General features: G+C 46.9%; 1 protein-coding gene across 1 annotated transcript; it reads right to left on the reverse strand.

The window, feature by feature from the left end:
• Positions 1-1,390: 1,390 nt before the first annotated feature.
• LOC123246228 lies at positions 1,391-6,663 on the reverse strand. The gene is given in 5 exon segments (XM_044675159.1): positions 1,391-1,748; positions 1,750-2,578; positions 2,634-4,551; positions 4,553-4,929; positions 5,067-6,663. Coding segments are annotated over 5 exon segments (5,079 nt in total).
• Positions 6,664-15,825: the final 9,162 nt, after the last annotated feature.

Genomic DNA, 15,825 nt, shown 5'->3' on the forward strand with positions numbered 1-15,825 from the left:
CATACTTAGTACCTGCAGTGCCATTGAAGGTAGTGATGCTATTGCAGTTCAGGGCTTGTTTTGCCCATGTCTCAACCTCAGTAGTCGAAATTGCAGAGGAATTCCCCAGGATGCAAGTACCCTTCCCTCCCACTAGGGGAACAGTCAGGCCTGTACCTGTCTCGGTCCAATTGCAAGGCAATTGTTGGGCGTTGTAGGTGGTAGGGAGGGTACCATTGATAGCAAAAAGCTTCAAGGTAAGGGGGCGATGCCACGAGGCACAGCCAGCAGCTGGTGGTCAGATTAGGGGCGGAGGAGTTGAGTGTTGCAAAGGCCGCCTCTAGCAGGTGTAAGTGTTCAGGTGTAGGAATGCTTGGTCTGGGGGCTGCAGGTCTGGGGGCTGCAGCTGTCATAGCTCCGGCGGTTGCAGTGGGGGTTGGGACACTAGCTGGATTGTTAACGGTCGGAGCAAGAGTTGTTGTTGGAGCAAGAGTTGTGGTGGTCTTAGGCTTGGGCGGCGGCTGGGGTTTTTGGGGCTTCAGGGCTTGGTTGGGCCCCAGGAATATTGCAGGGGAGGTCACTATAGGTAACTTCTGGATGCGAAAGAAATCTCCTTCATCCGCTCCTGACATATACTGCCTAATTCCCCAAGTCCTACCGGACAGCCATCCGACATCTTCGGGCCGTAGTACCATGAGATTGAGGTTCTGGCCATCACTATGTCTTTTCATTTGCAAATATCGATCAGGTTCTTGTGTCTGCCAGTCAGTGGCCAGGGTTTCACAACCCCAAGAGGAACAATAGTACTGGCCAGGTGAGTTACAGTATGGCTTCCCGGGGTTCGAAGCCGGGCAGGCATAGTATTGTCGGGTCCTAGGGTCATAGTCAGTCCCTGTTTGAGTATAGCAGTCTGCACTGGCGCGTTGGGCCGTGTCACAACGGCAGGGGGAGGTATCGGCCAAGTCGCAGGGATACACGATAAAGGAGGGAGACCCTGCGGTGCTTGTCTCTTTCACGGGTCATGTAGACTGTCCGCTGGTTAATATCCATTTCCATGGCTGGTGTGGGCTGCCGGCAATTGGTGTGGATAAACTTCGCGGGATTCGGGACAGTGAAGGGGCATCGGTTGGGGAAGGAACCTCAGGGGTCAAGGTGGTGTTGGCAGCAGTCGTGGTGGTTAGGATGGCGCCATCGCTGGTGCTGGTTACCGGTTCTGTGGCATGGTTGGCTGGAGTGGGCATTGTCGATGTGCTCAGGGTTGTCGTGGGTGGGGGACAAGTTGAAGAGCCACGGATGAGTACAAGAGTGTTACCTCTCTCACATCACAAAAAGGGAGTCCCAGCGCACAGACCGCTGTTCAGTATCACCATTGCCAAAAGAATGGGGGAAAGGGGCTGGGAGGGGTTAGCCATTAGGATTTGCTCAATGTCAGCTTCAAGGGGTTGTTCGGGTGGACCTTAACTTCCCACTCTGGGTTTGGAGCTGTGGCTGGCCTGACGTGAGAATGATGGATCCAGGGACCAATGCTGTCCACCTTTACCGCAGAAGGAGTGGTCAGCAGGACAACATGTGGCCCTCTCCACCTGGGTTGCAAGGTTTCCTTCCAGTGTCTCTTAGCCCAGACCCAGTCACCCGGCTTGAATTGGTGAGGCTCGTGGGGTGGTGGTTGAAACCGGGCTTGAAGACGTGGCCACAATTTGGCATGCACCTGGGAAAGAGAAAGAACAAAATTTCACAGATGGGGCGGGTGTTTTTTCAGTGGAGGGAAAAGATGATAGAATGGGGGGTACAGAACCATAAAGGATCTCATAGGGGGTAAGGGACAGCTGGCCCAGCGTATTTCGGGCTTCAAAAAGAGCGAGGGGAAGGAGGGTCACCCAGTCCTTGCCAGTCTCCAGGGTGAGTTTAGTAAGAAACTCTTTTAGGGTCCGATTCATCCTCTCCACCTGACCTGAGCTCTGGGGTCTGTATTCGCAATGGTGCTTCCAAGTTACCCCTAGGCCCTTTACCAGCAGCCGGACAGTGTGGCTAATGAAGGCTGGTCCATTATCCGACCCCAAGGAGGTGGGGAGGCCATAGCGAGGGATGATGTCTTCCAGGAGATGTTTGGCTACTTCCTATGCTGTTTCAGCCTTGGTAGGAAAGGCTTCTGGCCATCCCGTGAATGTGTCTACCATAACCAGAAGGTACCGGAACCCAAATTTACCCGGCTTTACCTCAGTGAAGTCGAGTTCCCAGTGTTCACAGGGTCTGGTTCCCTTCAACCGGGCCCCCGGAGCGGTGGTGGAGTTGGCTGGCTGCACCGCTTGGCAGGTAGTGCATTTGCGGGTGAGTTCCTCAAGAAAGGAGGTCATGCCCCGGAATCGAATCCTCCCCTTCCATAGAATCTCCCGAAGTTTATCGGCACCAAGGTGGGTAAGATGGTGGAGGTGAGTGGCCAGTAGACAGCCTGCTACATGGGGCAGGAGTATGTTGCCCCGGTGGTCTTGGAAAACCGCCTCGTAGCCGGCTAAGGGCTCGCCTTCCTGTTTGGTGACCCATACTTGGTCTTCTTCCGAGTATTGGGGTGGCTCTGATGGAGGGGCCGGGAGCAGGAGGTCTTGGGGAGGGGATGCAAGGGTAAGCACCCGTGGGCCAGGCCTGTGAGTTGCTACTTCCCGAGCCCACTTCATCCGCCCACCTATTCCCCAGTGCTGGGTGGGAATTGCCCTTCTGATGGCCTGGTGTGTGGATAACGACCACTAGGTGGGGTTCCCAGACTGCATCCAGGAGCCCCTGAATATGTTCTAGTTGGGCAATTGGCTTCCCTGTGGAGGTTATGTATCCCCGCTCACGGTAGATGGGAGCATGAACATGCAGGGAGGCAAATGCGTAGCGGCTGTCTGTGTAGATAATCACTCGCTTCCCTTTCGCCATCCTAAGGGCTGCTTCCAGAGCAATCAATTCAGCCTGCTGGGCTGAGGTTCCTTCAGGAAGTTGGGCTGCCCAAACAATGGAACCTGACTGGTCAACTACTGCTGCCCCTGCTACTCTGGCCCCCGAAGGGGTGATGAAACTGCTACCATCAGTGAAGTAAATGAGGTCCGGGTTTGGGACTGGGGTGTCCTTGAGGTCAGGCCTTGCTGAGGTAGCTTCCACTAAAATGTCCTGACAAGAGTGGGATGCTGTTGGGTCCCCTATAGGAAGCAGGGTGGTAGGATTGAGGGCTGAGACCACCTTAAAAGTGAGTCGTGGTTCATTGAGGAGCAGGGACTGATAGTGTGTCAGCCTAGAGTGTGAGAGCCATCTGACTGGTGGTTGCCAAAGGACACTCTCAATGGCGTGAGAGGTGGCAATGGTCAGTGCTTGGCCATGGGTGAGCTTGTCTGCGTCCTTGACTAAGAGAGCTACAGCGGCAATAATGCGGAGGCATGCTGGCCACCCCGCTGCCACAGGGTCCATCCTTTTGGACAAATATGCCACTGGCCTGTCCCAGGGTCCCAACTTTTGGGTGAGGACTCCCTTTGCTACTCCATGTTTTTCATCCACGAAGAGCAAAACTGCCTTTTCGGGATTGGGCAGGGCCAAGGCCGGGGCTCTCAGCAAGGAGGTGCACAGTTCCTGAAAGGCCAAGTCCATTTCCTTTGTCCATGACCAGGCTTTGGACTCCCTAGCCCCTAAATAGAGGGGCTTCGCAATTTCAGCGAAATTAGGGATCCACAACCGACAGTAACCCACTGTCCCGAGAAACTCTCGGACCTGCCTAGGTGATGATGGGGTAGGGATTGTCAAGACAGTCTGGGTCATGGCCTCAGTGAGCCATCGAAAACCCTCTTTTAAGCGATAGCCTAAAAATATTACCTCCGTGCGGGCAATGCGTGCTTTCTTCGCGCTGACGCGATACCCCGATTCCTGAAGGCAGGTCAGAAGTGCTCGAGTAGCATCTTTACAGGAATCTTCAGAGGGGGAGGCGATGAGGAGGTCGTCAACGTACTGCAGGAGGGTCACTTCAGGACGTGCAGTGCGGAACTCCTCCAGATCCCGAGCCAGAGCATCGCTAAAGAGGCTCGGGCTGAGTTTCAGTCCTTGTGGAAGTCTAGTCCAGGTTAGGGAGACAGTCGGGGACCCAGGGGTGTGCCACTCAAAGGCAAAGATGGGTTGGCTAATGGGTGCAAGCGGGAGAGTAAAGAAAGCGTCCTTCAAGTCCAAAGTGGTGTACCATATAAGGGAAGGATGGAGATTGCTAAGCAGCATGTAAGGATTGGGGACTGTGGGATGGATGTCCTTGATCCTTTTGTTCACCTCCCTTAGGTCTTGGACGGGATAGTCATTCCACCCAGGTTTCTTTACCTGTAAGAGGGGAGTGTTCCAAGGTGATTTGCATGGAACTAGGATTCCGGCCTTCAGAAGACAGTTGATATGGGGTTGGATCCCTCTCCTGGCCTCAAAGGGCATTGGGTATTGTCTAACCCGGATGGGTGTGGCCCTGGACTTGAGGGGGATCAGGACCTGGGCTTGGCGGATTGCCAAGCCAACCCCTGAAAGCTCCGCCCACACCCCCCGGGTGAGCCGCCACCCAGGGCTTAACATGGGGTGGAATGTAGGTGGGAATGGGGTCGGAGAACAATTGGTGCTCATCCTGAAGGCTCACTGTGAGCACAGTGAGAGGAATCCCTTTGGCATCAGTTACGGCCACTGAGTCTTGGTGAAACTGTATGCAAGCGCCTAATTTATGCAAAAGATCTCTACCCAGGAGAGGGGCAGGGCTATCAGGAATGACTAAGAAGGAGTGGGAGACTGCGTGGGTCCCCAGATTCACAGTTTGTTTAGTGGTCCAAGGGTATTTGTGAGAACCCACCATTCCCTAGACCACGGAAAACTTGGAGGAAGTTTCGCCCAGGGGATGTTGGAGGACTGAGTGTTCTGCCCCCGTGTCCACCAGCAGGGGAATGGGAGTCCCCTCAATGCAGGCTGTTACCCAGGCCTCAGGGAGGGGGCCTAAGACCCGTCCCCCTCAATCCCTTTTGGCAAAAGTTAGGGTCTGTCGTCCTGGGTGGCTAGCCAGTGGGGGTGGGGGAGGGAATCTCCTCCTGGGTCCTCGAGAGGGCGCCCTGTGGGGGCAATCCCTCTGCCAATGGCCCGGGCGCCCGCAGTCAAAACAAGTGCCTCTGGGTTGGGGATCTGGCCCTGATTGTCCTGGCTTCGATGCAGGGCTGCCACTAGAATACGAGTGGTCTCTTGTTGAGCTTTAAGCATCTGTCTTTGGGCCTTTTCTTCCCGAGAGCGTAGTTCTGAACGCATCCTGACATCTCGTTCCTCAGCCTCTTTCTGTCTCTGATCCTGCCTGATAAGGTCCTCCTGTCTCAAGCGTTCCGCCCTTTCCTCAGGGGTCTCCCTGGTGTTATAAACTTTCTTGGCTACTTTTAAAAGTTCCTCTAGGGACTGTGCCGTGAATGCATCCACCCTCTGCAGCTTCTTACGGATGTCTGGTGCCGCTTGATTGACAAATGCTAATAGGACTGCGGTCTGACTGGCAGGGGCTGCTGGGTCCGTGGGGGAATAAATTCGGAAGGCATTCTGTAGCCGTTCTAGAAAGGCTGCGGGAGTTTCCTCAGGGCCCTGTCTAACTGCCCCAATTTTGGTCAAATTAGTGGGCTTCCGAGCTGCTGCCCGGAGGCCTGCTAGGAGAGTCTGGCGATAGGACTGGAGACGCTCCCTACCTTGCTCTGTCGAGAAGTCCCAATCCGGGCAATTCGTGGGAAACGCAGCTTCCAAGCAAGCGGGATCAGCCGTGGGGCGGCCGTCATCACCTAAAATCATTTTCCGCCCTTCTGCAAGAACGCTGTCACGCTCTTCACTAGTGAAGAGTGTGCGGAGGAGTTGCTGACAGTCATCCCAAGTGGGAGTATGAGTGAGAAAAATGGATTCCAGAAGGTCAATGAGCTTCTGTGGTTGCTCAGAGAAAGGGGGGTTTTGGTGTTTCCAATTGTATAAATCAGAGGAGATAAACGGCCAGTATTGATGAACCATTGGCCCACTGGGAACCATGGGTCCCATGGTCCGTACAGGGAGGGCCACTGTGGAGGAAGGGAACTGGCCTACTTCAGGAGCAAGAGGGCTGCGGCCCCTTGTCTGATTGGCCAGGGGAGGTGAAGGTAAAACAGGGGGAACTGTCTGGGCAGCCGGGGGAACTGCCTGGGCAGGAAGTGCTGCCTGGGCTTCCCCCAGTAGGGGAGGGTATATGGGAGCTGGGGGGTTGAAAGGGGGAGGTAAGGGAAGGTCCAGCAGAGATTCCTCCGGGGCTGGGAGGACTGGCGGTGCTGAGTGGTTGGGCTGTCCCTTGTTCTCAGATGGGTCCCCGGCTGCTTTGTCTAGGGCAAGGGCAAGGACTTGCGCCGAGTTGGTGTATGGTTTGAGCCATGGGGGAGGGTCCTGAGCCAGGGATTGCCAGGTAAAAATGTAGGGAATCTGGTCTGGGTGCCCCTCGGTTCTAGGGGCCAAAACTGCTGTGTGGACTGCTGAGATGACCGCACGATCCCAGGTTCCCCCATAAGGCCATCCTACCCCAAAGGTGGGCCATTCTGTGTTACAAAGGGCTTGGAGTTTCCCTTTTCGGACTCCCAGCCCTAGGTCTGCTGCGCGGGACTGAAAATCACCAAAGTGTTGGAGAACCAGGTCAATAGGGTAGCTAGGAGAGTTGCCCATTTCTCTTGTGGTAGGGTGGCCAAGAAGATAGAGAGAAGAATGAGAGAGGAAAGAAGGATCAAGAAGAAGAGACTGCGTAGTGTCAAAAAAAATCTGTGGGGAGCAACCTCCGGTTGAGCCTTCTGAAGGGAACGGGGAGCCCCAAAGGGCCAGGGCCAGCCAGGCCACAGGTCCCTCATCCACCCAGGACTGAGTAAGGCGTCCCTCAGTCAGCCCTCAGTGTCTAATCTTACAAACCCACAATTTCTCCAGAGGACTCGGCGGTTTCAGCGCTTTTCCGCCCACAGGATTCGATCCTACTCACCACAGACTTGAACCTGTAGTCTCACGAGGCTTCCACCCGCAGAAAAATTCCTGCGCACTCCTGGCCGGCAGGTGGGGTAACCCTAAAGGACTCGAACCTTTTTACCCCCAAGACCCTTCGGCCAAGGAGCAAAGGAAGCAACTCGTGATTCACGGGACTTGAACCCGTGACACAGCTAAATGTGGCTGGAATCGAACCTGAGCAGAAAGGGGGGAAGGAGAGGAGGGGGGGGGGGGGTTGGGAAAAGGTATAGGCATTCTCTTCCCCGATTTCTCAACCGTTTTCCTCGCGGAGAAACGGAGACGTGATAATTTAGGGTCCGAACTCAGAAACAGGTCAAGGAAAACAGCCAGCGTCAGCCACCCCCTCTAGGGTTAGGTATTCACCTCTTGCCAGAGATGGACCACGGTGCTTGGACATAGGCGGGCCGTATAATCCCCGGCCAGGCAGACGCCCTGCTACCCTTATGCACAGCGTGGGCTGTTTTTCCTTGCCATCAAGGTACCCAGTCACTCAGCAGACACACATCCAGTCACACAGGCAATCCTCACCTCCAGATACCGGTTCCGGAATTTCAGTCAATCGAGTTCCCAGGCTCACTCAGGGTGGCTTCCACTCTCCGTCTGCTGTTCCTAGGGCGTATTCCCAAGAGGACAAACCCCCATATGTTAGGGTCCGTTTTGGGGTGAGCCCAAGGAGACAAGACAGACAATGCAAGGTGCACAGAGAGCAAAGCTTTATTAAGCTACACACATACACACGCGGGGGAAGAGACTGAAAGGAGTGGTCTTCCCCCCCTCCCCCCCCCCAGTAAATTCACAGCACTCCTTATATAATTCACAGCAAACTTAAAGCAAAGGTAGTTATCACTCTAAGGGCATGGTCTATCGGCTCCCACAGGGGCCTATTGGGTGGGTTGTGGTCAAGGGATCTTATCTAACATACACACACACAGGCCCGTTACAAGGGGTCTTATCTAACATATACACATAGGCCTGTTACAAGGGGTCTTATCTAACATACACACACAGGCCTATAGGTTTGGGCAAAGGTCAATTTGGCCATCCACTACAAGAGCTCATGCCAAAATGGGTAAATAATAAACACAATAGTGATGGCTCAGTGGAGCTGAGTCATTTGGAGGGAAGTAATTCTAGTAAAAACAGCAATTCTCTACAAAACTCTCTTTGATCTCTCTTATCTTTCCCTTGTCCATATTGGCGTATTTCATTTGAGCATTAGGGCTTCTCCAAGACTCCTCACAACTTGTGGTACAATGAAAAGAGCACCAATTTGTAGTCAAAAGATCTGGGTTCAAGTCCTGCCATATGGATACTTACTACCATGTGACCTTGCATAAATTACTGTGTCTCTTGGACTCAGTTTTCTAATCCAAAAGATAAAGGGGCTGGACTAGAGGGTCTCCAAGGTCCCTTCCAGGTCCCTTCCAGCTTATCAACTCTGGGCTTGCAAACTGGTTTTGTCCTAGTGAAGCCATCCAGCAGATTCACGAAGATTCCTAGTGGGTTGGACGCTCAGAAAGGGGAACCAAGGACTGAGTGAATATGGGTTACGGGTTAAGGATTAATGGAAAGAGAACATAAGGCGAGAATAAAGACACGCAGACACAGAAAGTTTTGGCTTAAGGTAGACAGACAGCGAGTAAGCTCTGATGGTCAAGAGCTTCATGGTTAGGAGCTCTGATGGTTAAGAGCTCTCTTGCCAACTGATGTCTTGTCACTTTTATTGGGGTTACAACAGTATGGGGGGAAGGGGAGAGGCCAGTGGCCTGATACATTAACATTATGAGGTAATCATCATAAGATGCAAACTGCCAAAACCTGAAACAATAGGTAGAGCTAAGATCAGGATCCAGGGTGGATATGGCCTAAGGCATCTACTGATGTTTGATAGCTATGTTAATTGATCATTGAAGGAAAAGTAAGGAGACTGAGATAACTGACTCTCTTCTGGGGTGTAGCCTTAGGGAAGGGCTAGGGATTTGGCATGGTCAACATTCAATTTGACTCAAGATTACAGAGATCAATCATTTGCAGTATAAGAGTTAAGTTTTGAATACTTCTTAAAATAATATCACGATTAATGTATACCTGGATTGCTACACCTAGATAAATATATTTCTAGATATACTTCTGAGATTTCATTATTGTTGTTCAATCAGTCAAGAGTTCATAACTCCTTTTTGGGGTTTTGTTGGCAAAGATACTGGAGTGGTTTGTCATTTCCTTCTCCAGCTCATTTTGCAGATGAGGAAACTGAAGCAAACAGAGTTAAGTGACTTTTCTAGGATTACACAGCTAGTAAATGTCTGGGGCCAGATTTAAACTCAGGAAGGTGTCTTCCTAACTCCAGGCTGAGATAAATTAAAGCCACTGGAAGAGAAGATTCTCTGGTTCCAACTGAACTGCCAGATCCCAATATCTTGACTGGAATTCTCTTCTACCAAACCATTGGCTCTTCAGTTCATGCAGGATATATATCTCAATCTCCTTGAAAAATGTTGTAAGTGCAGAAACTTAATCTGCCAAGTGACTTGTGACATATGCTTCAGGATATGTTCTGTGGAATTAGCAGATGTTGCTATTAAGCCTAATAGCACTCCAATGGGAGTTACCTGAGCTAACTAAGCAGAGGGAGCAGATGTCTAATTTCCTTTCTAAAGGTTTCTCAGATCTCCTGGGACTAAATTACAGTACAGTGATTTCTGGATGAGTGAGGTAGTGAATAAGGACAATTCGTGCCTTGATTTCTCTAAGCACTGTTTCCAAGGTCACCAAGTGATTCCTTCAAAGGCAGAGGGAAGAAATCAGGACAGAGAACTGAGCTGGGAATTGCCAGGCAAAATATGGTGCTACTTCAGGAATTCTAAACCAATTAACTGCTCTTTCCTCTTCCCAACAAAATGTAAGTTCTTTGAGGGAGGGACTATCCTTTGTATCCCTTACATCTGGCACATAGAATATACTTAATAAATGCTTACAGAATTTACTTAATTCCTACTTTACTTTTTTTATTGTTGTCTCAAAAGAAGCATAATAGACAGTCGAAACAGGGAAGGCCTTTAGAGAACCTCTAAACCAACCCCAACTCTCCTATTTTTATAGAAGATACTGAGGCTCAGAGAGGAGAAATTTGTTTGAAGACACACAAAAGGCAGGAGGATAGTGTCTTTTTCTTTCCACTGTTGTAGGCAGACACTCTGATCTCTGGATTTAATTCAGGAGTATCTGAATTAAGTCATGCACTATTATTCTCCTTTTGCCCTGGCTCTCTTTTTTACCTTGCTCCTGTAACAGTGACCACTTTGACTTCTATAACCTTGAAGGCCAGGTATGTAGCTTTTCACTTTTCCCCCAAGGGTTTCTGTTACCCTTAAGGAGGTTAAGAAGGGAATATCTAGTTTTTGCCATTAGTTCAAACGCCACACTGATTATGTATTCCCTCAATTTTAGGGGTCTCTAGCATCCCAGTTTCACTTAATCATTTAATATATAAATGTATGTATAATACACAAATAGTATATATTTAATATTTAATAATAAACAATATTATTTATATTTATATTAAATATATAAATTTATAAGAAATAATTGCTTCAAAAGTATAACAAGAAAAAACATGCAGACATCCTTCCAACACCTGCGAGACATAATTTCCCCCTAGCCCCACCATGGCTTCAGGAATCAATCTACTGTCTGCATCTAGAACCAAAAAGAAAAAAAATGAAACTGACCAAAACTCCAAGCTAATTCTTTGGGCCAAAGACCTAAAAGGAGAAGCTTAGTGCCTGGTGCCCATCCATGAACAAGACCTGGAAAGAGAGACAAGAGATTGTCTCAGTCTGATAGTCTTAAAGATGCAACTAGTGTTGTGTGCAGATGCAAAGCATGGAATCCCTGCAAGGGTACAGGGAGAGCCTCACCCAGAATTCCAGGGGACCCCCCTGGAGAACTTTGGGTGAGGGGCAGTTGAGAAGGGTTGAGGACAGTTAATTGGTGGGATTGGATGTGAGCAGATACTCTGCTTGTTTCTCCTGACTTGGGGTTTCTCCTGAGAAACCATTGTAGCTTAAGCCAGTAGTTTCTACTCATAGAGTTAGCCTATTTGTCATTTCTATTCTTCATTAATATAATTATATAATTATTTAGTAATTAGAGAGTAAGATATTTATCTATAGCAAGAGAACCAGTTTTAGTTAAGTGCTTCATCTTCTCCAGTGAGGAGGAGGAAGGGGGCATCAATTTAACAGTTTAGGGGCACCTTTCATATATCCTAAACCCTTCATTGATTTATATAATTTTCCTTGTTAATTCCTAATATAACTTTTGCCCTTCAAATCTGTGCCTGATAATCATTTGGAAGATACTTACAATTCAGTCTGAACTTCTTGATTGAATCCTGTTGGCTGTCAGTTTAAGATCTCTTCTGTCCTCAACAGTTAGATAAATAATTTCTATATATCTCCTCTAACTGACCTGAGAGGAATATAAATTCAAGAAAGAAACATTATTGGGGTTTCAGCCATAAGAGAAACTTACCAGAAGAATCCTATTGCTGTCTTCATTACCAACTGAAGAAGAAGCAGTTAGACGGGGAGGGGTTTGAGAACCAGGAGTGTTTTACCCCCTCCTTTCCTCACTATAGCCTGTCAATCTCTGGCTCTTAACTTAAAGCGCTATTTGGCCCTGAAACATTTATCTGCTTCTCCAAACTATCTGTTATTATAATCATAACACTAGTTACAGGGCCATTGAAAAAAACTTTCCACCCATGGGGTAGAAGAACAAAGATTACTTCTACCGAAAGCAAATTTCTAGTATCTCCTACACAGGTACTTCAATCTGGGCATGCACAAAGCCCAACCCTTTAGCTCACAGTTTATTCTGAGCCTCTCCAGGACCAGCACACTGGAAACTCATTAGGGAGAGTGCTTAAAATGGGTAAACTTCTGTTAGCAAATGTGGAGAAAGGGACAGGGCTGGGAATGGTATTAGGGAAGAGCAAATGGGATTGGATAGAAGTCAGTTTCCTCATGTGTTTTGTGAATTAGTCCTAGAAGAGCAGAACAAGCAATAGATTAAAAGCCAGATGATTTGGGATCAAAACTCAGCTTTGCAATTTACTATCTGTAGGACCTTTTCCTGTTTGATTCTCAGATTCCTTATTTGCAAAATAAGGGGTTTGGACTAGATGATATTTAAAGTCCTTTCTAACAACAAATAGGTTTCTATGAATTCCTGGGGAAAAGAATTGAAGTCACCCTCACCTGATCCTTGGAGCCTTTGTGGAAAATTTCTCCTCTATCTTTGCTTTGGTATCTGTCATTGTGGCATTTCAGAATGTAGTTAATTTTCTGGGTCATGTCTGGTATCTCTTCATTGTGGTTATTGTTGTTGTTGTTCTGATAGATATTTAGCAAAAAACTATGTTTGGATCTAGGAAAGACTTGCTGTGACTTGTGCAGACACCTGGTGCCTAGTCATCTGTAGAGATCCAGCATTGCTCTGGGCCTTGTGCTATTGCAGTGGTGAGAACTGAGCAAGATAACCCCCATATCTGTTCCCAGAAGCTTTATAACATGATAAAGAAGTCATGAATCCTCAGCATTTAATTGATGACAGACAGGTTTCCTTTCTCTGTAAAGTTGGCTCCAGGCATTTATCTTTAAGTCTTGTCATGGAGAAGGTCCAGGATTGATTTTCTGAAGTTATACCTCTAGCCTCTCAATTCTCAAGGAAAAAATTATTTTTACCTGTCATGTTAGCTGTGTAAAATTTCCAAAGGGTAGTTCAGAAGCAGAGCAGAGTGAATGAAAAATGTTAGGGGCAGGAATGAAAGAAAACTCTCAGCAGCATCAAGGAGAATGACACATGTTCTGATCACCTCTGACTATTTCATTGGAAATCATACTTTCAATTCCAGATTGAGATGCAGTTACAAACAGTGAAGAAAGTGTAAAGGGGGTGTCTCACATGCCTCATCTTAAATCAATGTAACTATCAAGGTGCTTTATGGATCCTGGTACCTTTGTAAGATGAATAAGATTCTTTGACTGAGATGCAGAATCAATCAAAAATTTTACTGACAGACCTAAATGCCTCTATTGAATCAAACAAACTAGATATGAATTTGTTTGGAAGAAGCAAAATGCTTTTCAGCCACTCAATGAAATTAGACAAAGATATACAAAGGGATTGGTTAAAAGAATTAAATATACCTCTGGGCATTTTTAAAGATACTGATGTATCTATATTGATATTATGATATTAGTATAGATTTATTTTCCAAACTAATTCATACCTAGTTTGTGCATTTAATGAATTGATTACATATGCATATATAATATTGCCATAAAGTTATGAAGATATCAGAGAGGAGATCTGAGTAAAAAAAGGCAGTCATGCTTTAGGATTCCACCTAAAAGATGAACTTCTTTTGCCTGTACCAGAGAACATCAAAGGGACAAAGGGTGAGTCCAAAGGGAGTATCCAAACAATTCTGCCCATTAACCAAATCTTCGGAGAGGCTGGGCCAGGAACAAATAAAGCAACTATCCCAGAGATGAGACAAAACAAACTAGACATACCGAGGAAAGGCAACTTCAGGGAGCACAACCCCTTTAGATAAGAGAGACATCAAAGTATGGATTTTTCAAGGATATTGACTCTCAGGCCCTCGGGGGCATCTAGATGAATTGGTTAGAGGAGAGGATATAAAGAGGAATGAGCCCCAAAGTCCAGTTTCTGGCCTCTACAAAGGAAGGCGCTGGTAGGAGTTCCATGCTCTATCCTCTAGCTCTCCAATCAGAGGGGAAAGGAGGCTGATGAAGGTGTTTGTCAGAAACTACACCTACAGTGTACTCACCAAACACTGGACTTGCTTTCAAGTTCTGATAGTTCCTCTCCCTAAAGATGCAATACAGCACCTTACTTTGAAGGTCTGATTTTAAAAAAAATTGATGGTAAAAAGTCTTTTGAAAAGCAACTGCATGAAATACCTGGGATAATTAATAGGAAATAACTACCAATGATAAATACCCATTAGTAGCTATTAAGAAGAAAATAATTTACTTAATTAAATCATTAATGACATACTTTCTAGGGTAAAACCACATCAAATACATTGTATCTAAGACAGGGTTGCATGCACTTGCCTCTGCACTCTGGTATTCAGAGATAGCTACTGGAGAAAAAGTTATTTTTTTAAACCCTTACCTTAGTGCCGATTCTAAGACAGAAGAGCCACAAGGGCTAGAAAATTGGGGTTAAGTGACTTGCCCAGGGTCACACAGCTAAGAAGTATTTAAGGTCAGATTTGAACTGAGGTCCTCCCAATTCCAGGCCTGATACTCTATCTATCCACTGAACTAACTAGCTACCCTTACAATTGATCTCTTAATTATCAAATCCAGTGACCTCTCCTCAAACCTTATTCCTCTTGATCTCCTTCCAGCCTTTGACACTCTTTTCCTTGACATTCTCTTCTTGCCAGGTTTTAAGGACACCATTCTCTTCTGGTTTTCCTCTTCCCTATCTGACCACTCCTGCTTTGCCTCCTTTTTCTGGATCTTCATTCAGAGCACACCTGCTAACCATGGATGTCACCTGTCTTGGGTCTTTTCTTTTTCCTCTATATTATTTCACTTGGTAATCAACAACCGTGGATTCAATGAGTATTTCTAAACTGATGATTCTCAAATCTACTTATTCTGCCCTAATTTAAATCTCTGCTGACCTCCAGTTTTGCATCTCCAATTACCTATTAGACATCTCAAACTGAATATTCTAAAAGCATCTTTATTCAAATGTCCAAAATTAAACTTCTTGTCTTTGTGACCCCAGTTGGAGTTCTATTGGCAAAATACTGGAGTGACTTGCCATTTCCTTCTCCAGCCCATTTTAAAGTTGTTCATCAAAAAATATTGCCACCATTGCATGTAATGTACTTCTGTGTCTTTTCACTTCACTTTGTATCAGTTCGTATAAGTTTTTCTGGATTTTTCCAAAATCATCCTGCTATTCATTTCTTGTAGCACAATAGTAATACATCACAATCATATACACAACTTGATTAGTTATTCCCAATTGATGGACAACCCCACAATTTCCAATTCTTTGCTATCACAGAAAGAGCTGCAATAAATATTTTTGTATAAATCAGTCCTTTTCCCTTAAAAAAATATCTTTGGGATAAAGGTCTGAGTGTAAATCCTACCTTAAACACTTTAGGTATGTGATACTGGGCAAATTACTTGACTTCTCAGCCTCAGTTTCCTCATCTGTAAACTGGAAATAATATTAGCTCATTTCTTACAGGATTATTATGAGGATCAAATGAAAAACTATGTGAAATACTCTGCAAACCTTAAATCATTATGTAAATACTAGTTGTTATTAATGGCTTACATATCAGATCAGTTTGGGTTGAAAAATATCAAAACTGATGGAAGTCCTAGATTGAATACCACATTGGTACATATTCTAGTAAAAGATGGGGTGGGGTGAGGGTAAATGGAAGAAGACAAGGCAGAGGATAAGCATCAGAAATTGTTTCTAGGGGGGAGAGGTGATTCGGTGGACTGAGAGCTAGGCTTAGAAATGGGAAGTCCTCAAGTGTATTTGGCCTCAGGTGCTTCCTAGCTGTGTGATCCTGAGAAAGTTCGGTAATCCCCATTACCTATCCCATTCTGCTCTTCTGCCTGAGAACCAAGACATTGTATTGATTGTAAAACAGAAGATAAGAAAGGAAGGAAGGAAGGAAGGAAGGAAGGAAGGAAGGAAGGAAGGAAGGAAGGAAGGAAGGAAGGAAGGAAGGAAGGAAGGAAGGAAGGAAGGAAG

Source organism: Gracilinanus agilis, chromosome 4 (genome assembly GCF_016433145.1).
Source record: "Gracilinanus agilis isolate LMUSP501 chromosome 4, AgileGrace, whole genome shotgun sequence".
NCBI classification, from domain to species: Eukaryota; Metazoa; Chordata; class Mammalia; order Didelphimorphia; family Didelphidae; genus Gracilinanus; species Gracilinanus agilis.